General features: G+C 32.4%; 1 protein-coding gene across 7 annotated transcripts in view; it reads left to right on the top strand.

Moving 5' to 3' along the window:
• LOC126809837 (calcium-activated potassium channel slowpoke) overlaps positions 1–17392 on the top strand; it is an 82304-nt gene that overhangs the window by 4430 nt on the left and 60482 nt on the right. For all 7 annotated transcript variants that reach the window (XM_050534642.1, XM_050534645.2, XM_050534643.1 and 4 more), the window contains exon 2: positions 10986–11044. In XM_050534642.1, coding sequence (XP_050390599.1) covers positions 10986–11044 — 59 coding nt within the window. The remainder of the gene's footprint in view (positions 1–10985; positions 11045–17392) is intronic.

Here is a 17392-nt window from a genome sequence, read left to right as displayed (position 1 = left end):
TTCCTAATAGCTTTCACACAAATATTAAAATTAGAGTATTTTTTAAAGGCCATTCAGACTTATTTATTTACTTTTCACTATTCTGTGTTAAAGTCGATCCATGTGATTTGAGCAATATACATTGTAGGAATCCCTTGCATACTACACTACTATATTGTAAAAGTTAAAGATACATTATGGGAGATTTTTATAAGGAGTTAGCCATTCTTGCTATAACAGTTCAAAAATAGATGATGAAAGAAGAATATATTGAAAATTTCAATCAAATTACTTTATTCTGAACATAGTTATCACCAGTGTAATTTTTGACTAGAAATGGGATTGAATTCCATATTCACCGATTCTTAGTATGGCCGATCATTTGATTGACAGGCGTTAACTCCACCTACATAATCTCTGCTGTCATCATATCCGAATAAATTTGTGTTTTACCTTTTTTGATTTTTATAACAATTGGACAAAATAAGTGAGAGGATAAATTTTCATTCTTACTTGTATTTTGGGCATGCATTAAATCAATTGAATATAGGACATAATATTATAATACAATTATGATAAATCTATAGGTACATGTATACACCAGTGGCGTCGTGCCTTTTGGGGAAATAAAAATATTTTTATTGATATTATTAAGACAGAGACCTGTCCATCTGTATTAGTCATCACACGGTCTCTAGGAATTGTATAATTTGTCATTATCTGTGTTTAGTCTATTGCACTTTAAATAGTTTAGATGTCATTTGTTAAGGCATCGCTCAACAGCGGCCTCGCTTCGTACACTCTATCATTTAGCCTCGATCCGGGAGTATGACGTCAACGTAACGGTTAATCTCCGCTCACAACGCCATTTAAAATTAAATCAGTCAACGAAATCCCGTTTAAATCCAAGCTGAATCCAAGCCATCCGTGAGTCTACAGAGTTGATTTTGTGCTTGTTGTGTAAATAAAGATCTAATTTATAATTTCTATGACATCTTAAGCCTAAATAAAGACTTGCAATAATATCAGATTTAGCTCTTGCATAATGTATGTTTAAATCGTCTCCATTACGAAAAAAATGGTCCTATTTCGTCCATATGATAAATCGAAATTTCGCTGATCTATACAACTCCCTACAGTATGTAAACAAGCACAACGCTATCTTTATGATTCACAAAATCTATCTGATTGAATCCAAGCTGGGAGATTATCGAACATTGATATTTTGATTTTGTTTTCTTAATTAAATATTAGATTGTCAATCTGAGTACCAGTAGATACATGTATTAAATTGGATTAGGCCATGAGAAATTTGATATTTTCAAAAAAAAAATGCATATTGTGCAGTTACTTTGATTAATGCAATTGTTTTAGTTTTTTGTCTCCTAATGAAAATATTTCCATTTATATAATAATTCAGTAAAATCAATTAATCTTCAAAAACAGATACCAGTAATTATTACTTTAAAATTTCTGTTTCCAAAAAGTGAAATCAATTAATCTTCAAAAACAGATACCAGTAATTATTACTTTAAAATTTCTGTTTCCAAAAAGTGAAACACAAAAAACATTCCAAAAATTGAGCATGAAATATGAATTAAATATTTCATGAGGATTCTATTAATGTTACTTATTAAAGGTGTAGAATATTGATGATGATATAATTGATAGTCAATTAAACAAAGTGTTAAAAGTTTATATTAATGATCTTGACCATTCATGTATTTAACAATAGTTAATCTGATTGATATATTTATCATATACTTACATGTGCCTAGTGTAAAACTTTTTATTAAATGGACAAGACAAAAAAGGCTTATACAAAATTTCAGTTCCAAATTCATATTTTCACTTCAAAAATTTGTCAGCCATTCACTCAATTTCACACATATTTTGTTTATCTCAGATGGGCAAGATATTTTTTTCCAAACAGTATGTCAATTTTTAGCATTATCTCATTTTTTGTATATTATGAAGTGTTTTAAAGTTCAAAATTTATTACATCACAGTATAACAACTGCTTGTTAAATTTTATGGGTTCTAGTTTGTTTTGGGTCACCCTGTATAAGTGTATGCATAAATAAGCATATGTAAATGGACCTCATTTCATTTAATTTTAAATCCATGTAATATTTCACCACTGTCCAGCATAGCATAGAACAAACAGTATCAATTACTTATTAAATGTAATCATTACAGTTACATTGAAATCCTTATACGGCATTTAGTAACTGAACATATGATATAAAACACAAATTTATATGGAAAACAATCACTGGGTTTATTTCACACTACGTTTCAACAAGTTCCTCTTGTAAGAGAACGACAAGAGGAACCTGTTGAAACGTGTGAAATAAACCCAGTGATTGTTTTCCATATAAATTTGTGTTTTATACAGTTACATTGTACTTTCTCATTTTTAGCAATCATTACATGTACATGTACCATTGCCCATTACATGTACATTGAAAGTAATTATTACTTTATGACTTCATGTATATAAATAAAAACCTTTTTATAAAAATTAAAAAAAAAACAATCTTATTTTTCTGCCATGAAGCACCTATGAAATCTCACTATAGATTTTTCTGTATAAATTGTACTTTTTATCAAATATTACTTCAAGGCAAAAGTAAATTTTCAAGTGAGGGGTAGTGTATGACAAAAACTATTGATGTAACTGTGTGACTTTGAAAAATAAATTGTAAGTAGGCTATAGTTCACTACATTTTAGATAATTACAAAAATTGATAGTATACTTCACTACATTTGAGATATTACATAGATAAAAAAAAATTGATAGTATAGTTCACTACATTTTAGGTAATTACATAGATAAAAAAAAAATAAATTGAAAGTATAGTTCACTACATTTTAAGCAATTAGATAAAATTCATAAGCAATCCAAATGTGGTAGTTGGTCTATACATATAGACTCTATACAACTGGGAAAATTAGTCAGCATGACTGTAGAACAAAATACATATATACATATTTTATAACCATAAAATCATGAGATACTTAAAAGCCATTGGTTGGTTTCCCACTTTGAAATTTATCTGTAACAGGACTACATGTATCTGGTTGTCTTTTAAACCAACAGATTGGTTGATTAAAATGTTTATTGGCACTTATCTTTGATGACAATCTATGTATACATCTATTCAGGAACCAACTTTGATTAAGCTTTTAAGTCTAAAAAAGGGTCCAAAATCTAAAGTAATAAAATTGAATAATTATGATTTCACCCATTTTTTAAAAAAAAAATCCAATATTTTGGATTTGTGTAAGATTAACCATTTTGATGCTAAAATTTGAGGCATGTCATGGCATAGTTTGAAATATTGATATGTGTCATAAAATGTAATTGAATGTAATTGACCATTACATGATTTTTGGAATGTAATTAATTACATTTTCATTACCCCAGCCCTGCCCTGTCTGACACTCAACAGTATGGCAGTACATGTATTAGATTCAAAATTCTATCCTCTAATTACTATTCATGTAATTTCCAATCTAAGACAATGTATAATTTAATGTTTTTATTTGTTCCGCTTATACATGTGTATGTAGATGGGGCTTCTAATCTTGCAATTTTTATTCTATTTCATGTTATTTCTATTGTTGCAAAGAAAATTTTTCTTTTCAACGGCACTTTACATGTTTAGAATAAACATCGAACAAATTTAGAATTTTGATACTTTCAGCTAGCAACCATCATTATGCACATCTATCAGCGCAAATACAATGAACGCCAGATCTCACGCATTCAGAGTTCTTTGGTTGAGCGAGTTGAACAAAGAAGCCTTTTGATTATCAACTATTTCCAAAAACTATAAGCTTATAATTTTGTGCTATAATATAAATTTAAAAGTTGTCTTTGAATAGTATTAAAACAATATCAGCTCCTATCCCTTGCAAAATTTAATGTTCTTAGGTTCAGAGTCAGCCAGTGGCGGCGCCAGGGAGGGGGGGCATTAATCTGGTCTGCCCTCTGTTTGCCCCCCCAATGATTTTAGAAAATAAAAAAAAGTATTTGTGATACGTTTTGGTAATCAATACCTTCTACGGTGAATAAATCCCACACCCCCACTCAGTCATAAACTTGCATGTTGTACAGCATTTCCGACAGTCTATTTTTCAAAATTTTCTTGGCGGGGTCCCCAATGAACTCGCTACTTTGGCGCTCACAAGGGGAATTTGTTGAGGTTCGCAAGTCCGTTCGTTTGACATTTTGTTCTCTAGTCGGATAAACTATTGATCAGGCGACGAACGGTATCTGGGCAGATCTATTTATCTCGACGATCGGTGCCTGACAGAATACTGTAGGACAGCATTTCCGGCAGTCTATTTTTCCCAATTTTCTGGGGGAGGACTCCCTACTTTGATGCCCGTGAGTGGGCTTAGTCGTGATTTGCAAGTCCGTTCGTTTGACACTTTACCTCATCGATCAGTGCCTGAAATACTGCCAGGCTGCATTTCCGGCAACCTGTTTTTCAAAATTTTCTGGGGGAGTCCCCCTACCCCTAGTTGAAGCTCGTGCCTTTGCCCCCTTAACCTTGGACTTTGCCCCAGCTTTGCCCCTCCAGATCAACCTACTAATCGAAGCCTGAAAATACTGCATAAAAGACTTTGATCACAGATCTTAATGACAAAATTTCAAACTAAAATATTTTAAGAAATTTAATATTTGTTTGATTAAATTAACCCTCAACCAATTAGAAAGGACCTCATCTATATGCATATTTCAGTTTTAAATTTCATCAATAAAGCCGAAATAGATTGGGAATGGGGGTTGCGGCACTGTTTTCTGAATGGGATATAGCCCTGGTTACTGCTAATATTGTTTTATTAATTAGAACTATAAACCTACATGTATCATTTGGGAGCCACGGTTGAGGTCGGGTGTTCGATCCCTGCACTGAAAGTTCATCCAGATTTTCCGGTGTGGTTCACCCTTGTCAGTGGAGCAGGAAAGAGGGCCTGGCAAGGGACAGTGTATAGTTGTTTGGATGTTACGAAAAACCGAGGTCCCGTGTACACATTGGCATACATGTAAAAGATCCTTTGGCAGTGATATTCAATATAAGAGTGTGCCACTGTCTGGGCAAAATTCCCCTTATAGCATACTGTATGGCATATGTCCATCTTCATTAGACCAGTCGGGAGAAGAACAGTAGGATGTTAAACACTATTTCATTTACCTATCATTGAAATTAAACTAGCAATTAAACCAGTCTGTCAAAACCCGAGGCTCTGATGCATAACACTAGCTGCAGCATGTTAAAGATTCCGCGACATTTGGAATTCGAAATAAGAGCAGGCCGTAGCACCACTGTAGAGTCAAAATTTCCCCCATAGCACACTGCACTGCATGGAGTATGTCAGTAATCTAGTATTTTGGTTTAAAATTAACAATAATAGCTGTACCCAGTCCAAAAGAATAATTGTAAAGTAGCAGATTGTTCGTACCAAAAAGTAACATTATTATGGTAAATATCTTTTACTAATTAATAAGCTGAAGGTGTTTTTATTAGCCAAAACCATGCTCAATATCAATATATTTTTAACACTCGGTCAACCAAAGAACTCGCACGAACCGCTTATGTTAAGGTAAAGCCAATGTCTGAGCAGTGATTGCGTGGAATTATTGCCATGCAGTTGGTGGCAACACCAAACGACATCCTAATGATGGTTGTTAACGTAGATGTATCAAAATTCTTCATTTATTTGATGTTCATTCTAAACTAGGGAAGCTTCAATGAAGAGAATAGATTGATTTTCAATAATAGAAATAACATGAAATAGAATAAAAATTGCAAGATTAAAAGTCCCATTTACGAGGAACAAATAAAGAAATTAGATTATACATTGTCTTAAATTCATTAGAAATTACATGAACAAAAGTTAGACCATAGCACAACAGAATTTTAAATCTTAATAAAGTCAGTCAGAGTTTACTAATGCAGCAATGTATGCATGAAAACATAAGTCTTAGGATCAAGTTCTTCCAGTTGAAACTGTTGTACTGTATATGCTATAGGTTAAATCAATATGAAAACATGAAATAAAAGAATAGTTCATACTTTATTCATATGTTTATGACAAATGTTAACATCCAAGTTTTTGAACTTTGAAGTTTTATGTATTATTCAGATCAGTGAATCCAGACAGCCTCTTCTTTTATTTCTAGAGTAATATCTCGATTGCTCACTTTTTGCAATTTTGTGAATATTTTAACATCAAACGTCATCATTTCATCTACATGTATATTGAAATGACATGTATGCTCTTTGTTTCAATTACATGTATTGTGATGAATAACAATTACAACAATTACTGAAAGAGTTATTGTCCTTGATTATATCTTAGAATCAATGTGCCAATAATGTTATACATGTACTGCAGATTTGAGGGTTTTTTTTACCTCTTAATTCACAATGCAGCAACCTTGATGGACTGCTCAGATAAAAACTGGCAACCTATCTTTGACAAAGTTCCAGGCATTTTAGTTACGGTATATGTAAAAATCTAAAAATAACTCTCTAAAAGACCCACAGTTATTTGGTCCCCTCATGCAAATGAGATTTTGAGATTTCAAACATACTCAAACCTATATTTTATTTATATTCATTGAAACCATGTACATTTACACGTAAGTAGGCCTACATTGTTGATTTCTTGTGAGTTATTAATATTTTACATGCTTATTGATTTGGCAATTGAGAAAACTGAAGTTGAAGTAAAGATTTCTGGCCCGACCACATGTATCTCGACCTACTGTTTTTCACCCATCGTTCCTGCCATGAATAGATAAAACCAAAGGAAAAAAAAATCTATGTACATGTAATTAATCTATATACATGTAAGCTATTCTTCAGACCAAAACGTCTTCCTCCTTCTAATTATAGACTGTAGTTATTAAAAATTCAGAAAGGTCATCTAAATTATTCCTCTACATGTAGCTCCTTTTGACTATTATATGAACTATTTCTCATTTTTTACCTATTTGTGTATATGCTTGATAACGACTTGTGAAACGTCGCAGTGAAATAAACCATAGTAATTGTTATTCCATAAAAGTGTGTTATTTGTTTACCTGAACTGCATGTACTTTACATATTTTGTGGGATCAGCTAAATATTAAACCAAAGGTATTGAAGAATATATACATGTACCAAAATGTCCTCTAGTAGACATTGGCTGATGATATTGATAGGGCACCTGGAAGGTGGTATAACTCTATTCTTTGGAACCTTAAAATAGGTAAAAATGGGACTGAAAGAACATATTAATGTAATATGTGTGTACATAAGGTTATTTACAATAAATTTTAAAAGATATTATTATAACTTCTAATCACTTATGTTCTGGGAAATATGTGAACAGTTCAAATTGAAGACATTCGTTTACGCCTGCTTAGTACATTTTTTAATTATTATTTTGTCATTTGTGAATCACCCATTTTTTTATTACTTTTGCATTGTCTTGTGTGATATGTATTCCTTTCTTCCATTAATACAAATGGTGCTCACACAATGTTGTATACTGATTTTAAAATGTTATGGTTTCTTAAATATTGGATATTAGGGTCACACATTTTCAAGGTAAAATATCAATATTGATCAAAATAGACCAATTTTTAATTCAAATTCGTATTTTTAATTTTGAATATTATGAATAATATTAAGTTAGAGGTTTAGCTCCTTTAAATTATCTGATCGTCATTTTAGGGATTATTAATCCCCTATAAACTATTATGTGAAAGTTGAATCTCTAATAGGAATGTCAGTCCATAAATATTTCCAATCCATTCATTATTTAAATGTATTAAGTTACAATGATTTAAATTTTGTAAAAATTCAGAATCCTCTGTAGATGATATTAATAGGATGTGGTCAAAACAAGCCAGCATCACCTATAATCTTCACTAAAATCTTTAGTTTTCTTAAATAAATGTTAAATACTCAATTTGAGTACACTTTAGTATGGATTAAGTCGTGGAAAATAGATATTTCCCTGAAAGTACAAATGACTTTAAAGATCCATGTGTTTTTATTTTACGAAAGATAGATAAATGATGACAACTGCTTGGAAGTTATTGTAGTGGTCATTCTAATCTGTCTATAGACCATCTCCAGTAAATTCAGTATGGAGTCTTAATAGCACCAGTCCAAATTGAATATTGGAAATTTGGTAAGGCATTCATCACGAACTGAAATGAAATGGTGTTTGGTATCCTACTTTTCTGCAACAGACAAGCTAATGAAGACTGACAATACAGAGTGGGATGGGGGAAATTTTGCATTGACAGCAACTTACTACTTTCAAATTTTTTTTTTACATAGATGGGCTTTGTTTTTTAGATTACACATGTACGGTATACATTGATGATGTGACCAACTTATAATTGATTCACTCAAACAGTGTCTAAGACTGACTGAGTTGTACAAATGTACATTATAGATTCTCAGACTAAATTCTATTACAATCCACATGATTGATAATTATTTTGATATTATTCCGACATTCATTTCCTGAATCTGAGGATCACTCATGAAGACGTTAGCATTACACCCTGACATTCCTGTAAGATTCCTGATTGTGAAATCATTGATTTTTGGGACAGAAAAGGAATATTTTACAGCACAGCCATTTTTTATTAATATTCGGCATCTTCAGTACTTCAAGAATCAGCATAGTTTTCCATATTTTTCTGTCTATGGGTCAAAACGATCTTGGGATCAACTCTTTTTGGAAAAATATGTTGATCATTTAATCATTCTAATTATCTTTTGTTCCATTCCAAATACATGTATTCCAGAAAGATATTATTTCAGTCCAGGAAGATATTATTTGCTAACTTTCTAACTTTCAGTCTAGGAAGATATTATTTGCTAACTTTCAGTCCAGAAAATAAGAGATAAATTCTCCTATAGGAATCAGGAATGCATGGATCATTTTCTCCTTACATGTACATTTTGTAATTTTAAAGAAAGCGTAAAATAAGATTAAGCGCCACCAGTAACCACAATGTATTCAATCAAGTACTTTAGTGCTTTGAATGTCTGATGGATTGCAAGACAAGCTCTGATTTTACAAATAGTTATTGTCACTGTCCCGTGCATATATTTCAGCTCATTCAACAAGAAATATGTCTTAGAATGTAGAAATCTCATTGAATAAACCTCATTGTGTATTTCAAACAAAACAGGGGACTTTTAAAATTGGTTCGTCAGTCTATGTGTATGTCTGCCCATCACCCTTTTTGAAACACAATAACTCGGCTTCTAATTGAGGTAGAACACTCCAAACCATTAGGTCACGGTCTGGACTGTGTTTTATGATGAACATTCTGTGTAACAGTACCCATGACAGTAGGAACCTCCAGTTTGTATTCACTGGTGAATAATTGGTCATTAATTATTTTGTAAAAGGTTTCTGTTTCTAATTAGGGGTCTATAATATGAGACCGAAACATACCATTAAACATGATTAATCCCTCACTGATATATGTTTTACATTTTTCCTGATCCTCCCACCATATTTAGATCCTCATTCAAGAAGCAGACTGTACACAGTTGGCATCCCCCTGTCAAACTATACAGTTTTTGGCAGTCTTTCTACAGTTAACGGCTTGCATACACATAATAAGAGAAAACTATTCATAAGAAAATGGATTTCCCTCATAGATTTCCCCTGAGTGATATTAATATGGTTCTTTATGTCTAAACGAATGAATATTCTTCTTATGGACCTGATAAGAAGCCATGGAGTATTATATTGCAGAAAGATGTGGCAGCCAATACATTAGAGATATTCAATGCAGCAGATTGACCTACTCGTTTTGAAGTGCATTCTCTCTGTATCTAGATACATTCAGAATGAATTGGGCCAATATAGCAAGGTGACAAACTCAAACTGTACATACTGAATTATAGCATTCACTCCCTATCTTAATGAATTGTGTGTTAGAATAAAACCATTCCAAAGTAGTGTAGTATTTCATATCAATTCAGCAGTACATGTATATGTTGTAAGATTGGTGATTTAAGACATACATGCAGGACTGGAAGACAACCATATTCCTGGTCACATACAAGGCCCAGAAAAGCTTTCTTAATCTTGGTCAGGGACTGCAAGAAATATCTTGACACTATTAGACTAGATGTCATTATTAATTATATATATATATATATATACATGTATCTATTGTCTTTAAAAGTAGATGCCATTATTAATTATATTGTCTTTAAGAGTAGATGTCATTATTAATTTAATATCTATTGTCAGAAATTGAAATGCTGTTTAACGTCCTACTGTTCTGCTCCGAACTAGGCTAATGAAGACGGGCATATGCCATACAGTGTGCTATGAGGGAAATTTTGCTCGGACAGCGGCACTATGGCCTACTCTTATATTGAATTCCAACTGTCAAGGGATCTTTTACGTTCACGCCAATGTTTACACGGAACCTCGGTTTTTCGTCCCATCCGAACGACTAGACAGCTGTCCTAGTAAGGCCTTCCGTCCTGCATCACTGACAAGGGGGGAACCACGCCAGAAAATCGGGATGGACTTTCTCGGCCAATGCAGGGATCGAACACCTGCCCTCCAGGCTAGCAAGCCAGCGTCTTACCCACTTAGCTATCGTGACTCCCTTCTAATGTCAGAATATAGAAACTATCATCTTTAAGACTATAATGCCATCATTAATTATATGCAGGTCTAGAAAAAAGCTTCTAGTTATACCTGACAAAATTACAGGCACTACTGAACTATAGTCTTGACATTTTGAAAAATGAAAACACAGAAAAATACAAATCAGTGCTGGATAAAATGATAAGCACCAGAACAATTGTTCCTGACAATGTCTTTCATAAATTCTTTATTTCCAGACTTTATTATATATCTATCTATGTATGTTATTAAAGCTGTTTTACTTAAACCTAATATATAATCCAATAATCCTAATACATACTTTATTTTTCTTGTCCTTTCAGGTTGGTTTGGTATTTCTACTCAGCATAGCCTCATTGATTATCTATTTTATTGATGCTACGTAAGTAATTCTTATACATGTATCTATATCTATGCTTTAAGGTCACGGCTGACGGTATTACATCATAATCTTGCTAGTCATAAATGTCACATACAGATAGGTAATGATATAGACGTTTACCTTGATGAGTTGATGATAAGTAAAACACAGTATATACTATCACTTTTATCACATTATCATCCACATATACCAATACCTTAATACAATACCATAAAGGTCAATTATGGCACATCCACAGAAAGGGCAAACAAAAAGATTTATAGAATTTATTACACAGACTAACAACCTTGAATATCTTGTACACTGGCTTATCCATTTTGGTACAGATTGTAGAAAGGTTTAATAATAGAATGCAATAACTGCAGGATCTCTTATTTTTTTTCAAAAGAGACAAACAGCTTATTTCTGTAATAAAAAATCATCCAATGTTAACAATATTTGAACATTGAGTCTATTATAATATATCAAAGAGCATGAACATGAGGTGGACCAGGAAGCCTGCCAGATTTAAACATATGTCATTCTTTAGACAAATCAGCCATCGACTTGCAGAAATTGATAAATGGGTCATAAATAATTGTTGTTAGTTTGAGGCAAATGTTAGAGTAATTGTTTGTAAAGGTGATCAATACAATACATTGTAAATATGTAGTTAAATATTCTGTTACTGACTAATGATATCTATTGACTCACAGGTTGAAATTACTTATATTTGTTCTAGAACCAGAACCAGGCATGTGACAGTTGGTATTTTTATTGATCTATCGCTTTACTTATTACCATTATTTTGGGCTACTATTTGTTCATTTATGATGTGTTCTTTGATCAGCTTTTCCTCTGGAATGCGTACTTGTATAAGAACTATGGTCATGTTTGATCAATCAATGTTTTTTGTTAATATACATGTAAAATGTAAATTGTTGTTATTGAACTTATCAAGGTCATCAGCTAAGGTACATATCTTTGTTTATTAGAAGAATTTATTAAAAACCAATCATCCCTTATATCTAGGGATGTATTTAGGATGCCTTGGTGAATCAGAGAAAGGCAGTTTGTTTTGAGATCAATTATATGGATAGACCAGCCTTAATAAATTTCTTGAAATTCCTATTTTGTCTAAATTTTGCTTAAATGGTTTATTCAAGCATTACATATAGGCTAGGCATAGGAGATCCCTTGTGATGCAAGGTTTAGTTTTTCGGTGCGTATACATGTATATAAAAGATCCACAAATAAAACTGCAGCACAAAAACTCATCTGTCATCAAAAACCAATGTTAATGATTACATAAACAAAATTGGTGTGGCTCACACAATCTAAACACAAATGAACCCAATACCTGACATTTCTGATCATTAAAAACACTGATAAAAGACAAATCTGTTATAGACAAAATGACAGTAACTAATGACATTAGGTCTGAAAAAAAATTGTGCTTAACAATGTCTATAAAAGGTGTCTTGCAAAAACAAATTAATACCCCATTGTTTTTGGGAAAGTTTTATATTGAAATTCTGTTTTAACTGTACTGTGTAGCATGTAGTAATTTAAATATTTCAAATCTAACATGTGACAGAATGTTTTTTTTATATAAATCAGAGGTTTGGTGGCCGTGGCCGAATGGTTTAAGGTGTGTCATTTTGATTATAAGGTCTGTCGGTCATTGAGTCAAGTGGCATGGTTTCAATACATGACGAGGGGTAGGAGAGTCGCCTGTACATCCTCATGGGTTTTTCCCATGTCAACCGGTTTCCTCCCACTGTTAAAGACCCAAACGCACAAGCGCATTATTGAAATAAAATTTAACCATATGTTAGTCCCGAAAGGACCTAGTTTGTGTCGAATGGATGTTAAACCCCATTTTTCTCTCTCTAATATTTTAATCTCAAGTATGTAGTCTCAGTAAGTTCTATTAATGGATTTCTCTGATCTCATTTACTGAAATTACGATATACAGAAATAAAACTACTAACTTATACAGGGATAAAATTCTTTATTAATATATTATTGATTCTACCCTTCTTTTAATAAAAAAATCTGGATGAGTTCATAAACTGTACCGTTAATAAACTATAAAATTGATTAAGTCACCACACAGGCACTGGGTCAAACTGATTCGCACGCTGTGAATATACATGTAGCCTGGTCTCTACAATCACTGAGAGGGATATTTAACGAACCAGAGATAACTAACTTTTTATTCCCTACTGATAAAATTCTGAAGCTATTTCTGGAGGTATTCTAAGAAATAAATGAAGCATTTTATTAAAGTAAATTTGATGTATTTACTATAAATGGTAAAATAAACCTCTATGCACAAACATAGCTAAAAGTGGCTACATGTATTTAGTCGAGACCTGTTACTAGTATTAATAAATCATACTTAATGAAAACAGATACTGGTACTCATTTATTTGGGTGAGGTTTCAAAGAGTGTTATCCTAAAGATTATAATAACAAATCATGAAACTACATGTATACACAACAATAAGGACATGTACTCTATAAGGTGATTGCTGCTGATTGGACAGGGGACTTAAAACTGGTAGCTGTTTTTCACAAGTATATATATTATAGTTGACTGGTCTAACAATTGTTTTCCATTAGTGGCTCTCGATCACTGCCCCTTATGATTTAAGCAGCATCAAATGAACAATAACAGTCCTCTGAATTCTAAGATAGAATTTATCTGCCAGTTGCTACTGTTTAAATTATCTTGGCAGTATAATACAATTTATATTTGAAAATATTTAGTGTTCATTTTCCATTACCGGTACTAGAAAAATGATTCAGATATATGAAATGGATGATGACACATATTGATTTGAAAATGTATTTCTTCGTTTGTATCTGAATAATTTCTTGCATAACTTCAATGGTTTCAGTTTATTGCTTCCCTTCTGAATGTAATAAATCATTTAAATGGGAATGTAACAGAGGATTATATATGATTTAATTCCTATTATGAGAAATGAAAAGGAGGTACTCTATTTTAAAGCGGCACTCCCACCATGAAATAAATTGGATTGGTTTTTAGAAATACTCAACTCAACTCACATATTAGAGCCGCTGTGGCTCAGTGAGTAAGGTACTAGCTTGCTAACCTGGGGGTCTGGGATTCGATTATGTTGTTTGGATCAGACAAAAAATCATCCATGCACATAAAAGAACCCTTGGCAGTTGTTAATTGATGCAGAGTAGGCAGAAATGCCAGTGCTCGGACAAAATTCCCCCCGTAGAACACTGCATGTTGTATACTCGTCTTCATTAGCTCAATTGGTGCAGTAAAGTAGACTGTTAAAACCCATTTCATTTTGTCATATTCAAAATAACGTTAGACGCACATAAATATCAAAAGCACTGACATTTTAAGAGTAAGATGTATTTCACAAGTGTCCTTTATACTCTTAAACACTGAAATATTTATAATAAAATATGTATAAATCAGCAATGACTTGCGTGGCAGATAAGTTTTATATTTTACATGCTATCTAATTTAAACGTGGCAAATCCTGAAAATAAGATAACTTTTTACCAACCATCAGAAATCTGTAATGTGTTAATGCCTCCTTAAGTGAGTTTTATACTAAAGACTCCATTCTGTATATTAGATCAAGTCAAATCAATCTTTTTCCAATATTTGCTGTCTTTTTGGTTCCTATAAAGTATTCCCTTCAATGCAATATATCATGAGGAAATTGGAATTCAAGTCATTACAATCAAACGCATCACAAAATCTTTCAACATGGCTGCACTTCATCTGAAATGAAGCTAGAATTTTTTTTTATATCTAATTGGTTGAGATGTCAATGCATGTCTGAAAGTAACAGTAGTATCGATTTATTTAAAGGTACATTTCCACAAAAGTATTTGTCTGGTAGTTATTTCTAATAAAAGTATAACAATTTTGGTATGGGAAGTAGATACCCAGTCGTATTAAAACAAATTCTGGATTTCCTGAAAAACACCCATGGGGACTGCATAAGACAAAAATGTATGGGTTTCCTCCCCAAACGATTGACTGTCAGTTTAGCTGTCTGTTTAAGTGAAGTAATGAGGGCTTCTTATGTGTTGATCTAATGGCAAATGGTTATGAGAAAACTGAGATAACTAAATGTGCAGTAGACTTGGCTATTAAACGGCACAAAAAGAAGTTCGCACAGGCTAATCCAGGAATTTAATTAGGCTTCGATATTGATGGTAGATGGAAAGCAACTAACGACAAATACAAGCTCATAATGGCTCTCCCTCAATCAAGTCACATGATAAACATGGATGATAAAAATAGATTAGTTTGCTTCCAAATAAAATGTTTTGAGATCAATCCAAAGCAAACTTTTGATAGACAAATTAGGTTGAATATGTTTTTAGTTCAAATATATCAACAAAACACATGGTTTGTATGTGGGAAGGCATATTTAACAAAGACCTATATATCACATGAAATTTTTTGATGGATGATTTTTTTTTTTATTAATCAGGCCTGAAAATAATAGGTTTAGTTGTCTCTGACAAAATATCAGACACTACTGAACTTGTCCCTTACATTTTGAACTTTGTGTCAGACACGTTTTAATAATATCAATAACACAGAAAAGAGATAAATCATCAGACGGTTGTGCCTGACAAAGCCTGAATGTCTGTCAGACAGTGTCTGAAAGGTGCCTTTTTTCCAGGCTTGTAATTAATCAATAATTTTTCAATAAGTTTCTTTTAAAATATCTGTTTGGTTTTATAGTTAAGGTTTGTATATTCTTCTACTATATTCTGATAGGTAAACAGAATCTCTAAATAATAGCATCAATGGACATCTGATTTTAAGAAATGTTTGGTGTATATTGTGCTCTCGAGCTCGTATAAGATGAGAAATCTATAATGAGCGGCAAGTAGCCGTCCCAGATTTCTCTCATGAAGCGACTTTCCCTTTATATAGTCGTTGGGGACCGGAGCACAAAATAGGTCTTGGATGGATCGGCACAGTGCTGTATCACCAGAACAACTGCTTCCGTTTAATGGTCAACAGAGAGGCAGTTAAAAGAGCTGCTGTTGATGTACATGTCTGACCTGGACATTTAAGGTACTGTCACATATTTCACAGTACTCTGTCAGTAAAAGTGGGTTTATTTTTGTAAATGTGACGGAAAATCCTGCTTTGAGCTGTGACAGGGTTACATTATTTAATAGAGAAGTTTCTTTGTTGGCGTGAAATTTAAGGTCAATGGTATGTCAGGTAGATACCAGTAACTGTTATATCTTGAGGTTTGTCAACAACATTTCTACCAAGTAAATATTGATTTCTCTGTTTAGATTTCAGTAAATCAATATAGCAACCTCTGGCAAGCTTTTACCTTGTTCTATAGAATAGAACAATATTGATAATCTTGAAATCAGAATCTTAAAATCAACAAGAGACATCAAGGAGAAGTTGAAGTACTGTTGATTATTTTATAAAGATTGATCAAGGAATCTGGGCAATACAGAATTGTTTTTTTTTAAAGTTCTGTGATACATAGATACAATATATTATAATTTAGGTAAATGCAGGAGGTGTGCAACATACTGATCAACGTACATAATACATTTTCATGACTTCTCAGGCAAGATATGAAAATCTGTCCACCACTCAGTGTGAAAAAGGATTAAGGTCTAGGTTTGGTATATATATATATATATATATATAGCTGTTAAAAAAAATTCTTACACTTAGTAAATTATTCAATAGGTAACAGACGGTATTGCTCTAATATCAAAGAAAACTTGATATATGAGAGAGTATGTCAACTTTTTACTACCAACTTTTGCATAATAACGGTTTTATAAAGAATATTTTAATGGCTATATGTAAATCAAGGTTATAAATCTCATTAGGACTTCGTTTGATAAACAGTAATTTTAGTTTTGAATTGTCTTTTTCTTAAAATTAACATCTTGAAGTAATGATGTGTCATTTGTATTTTTCACTAAAATAAAAAATTTCTCATGCCTTGATCCACGCTAATATATACTCAGATTGATGATTTAAAATCTAATTAAGAAAACAAAATCACAATACCTACGCTAGAAAATGTCCCGGCTTGGATTGTGTTGGATTTAAAACAGGCCTACCAATAACTAAATGTTGATGGGCCTTATTATATATGAAACCCAGCACAGATTGTTGAAATTTCAATTCCAAATATCTTTGTAAATACTGAATGAACACAAGTCACCAATTATTCCTACACTGGTAACCCGCGAAACAAGGTCCAAAGTTATTTTTAGTCTTTCTCTCCCTTTCCTTTTTTCCCCCTTTTGCATGGCGACCTTGGTTGACTTTTTGGTGTAGAAGCGAAGAAAAGTGTTTGAATA

This window comes from Patella vulgata, chromosome 2, assembly GCF_932274485.2.
Source record: "Patella vulgata chromosome 2, xgPatVulg1.2, whole genome shotgun sequence".
NCBI classification, from domain to species: Eukaryota; Metazoa; Mollusca; class Gastropoda; family Patellidae; genus Patella; species Patella vulgata.
This window is presented reverse-complemented; position numbering and strand designations above follow the sequence as displayed.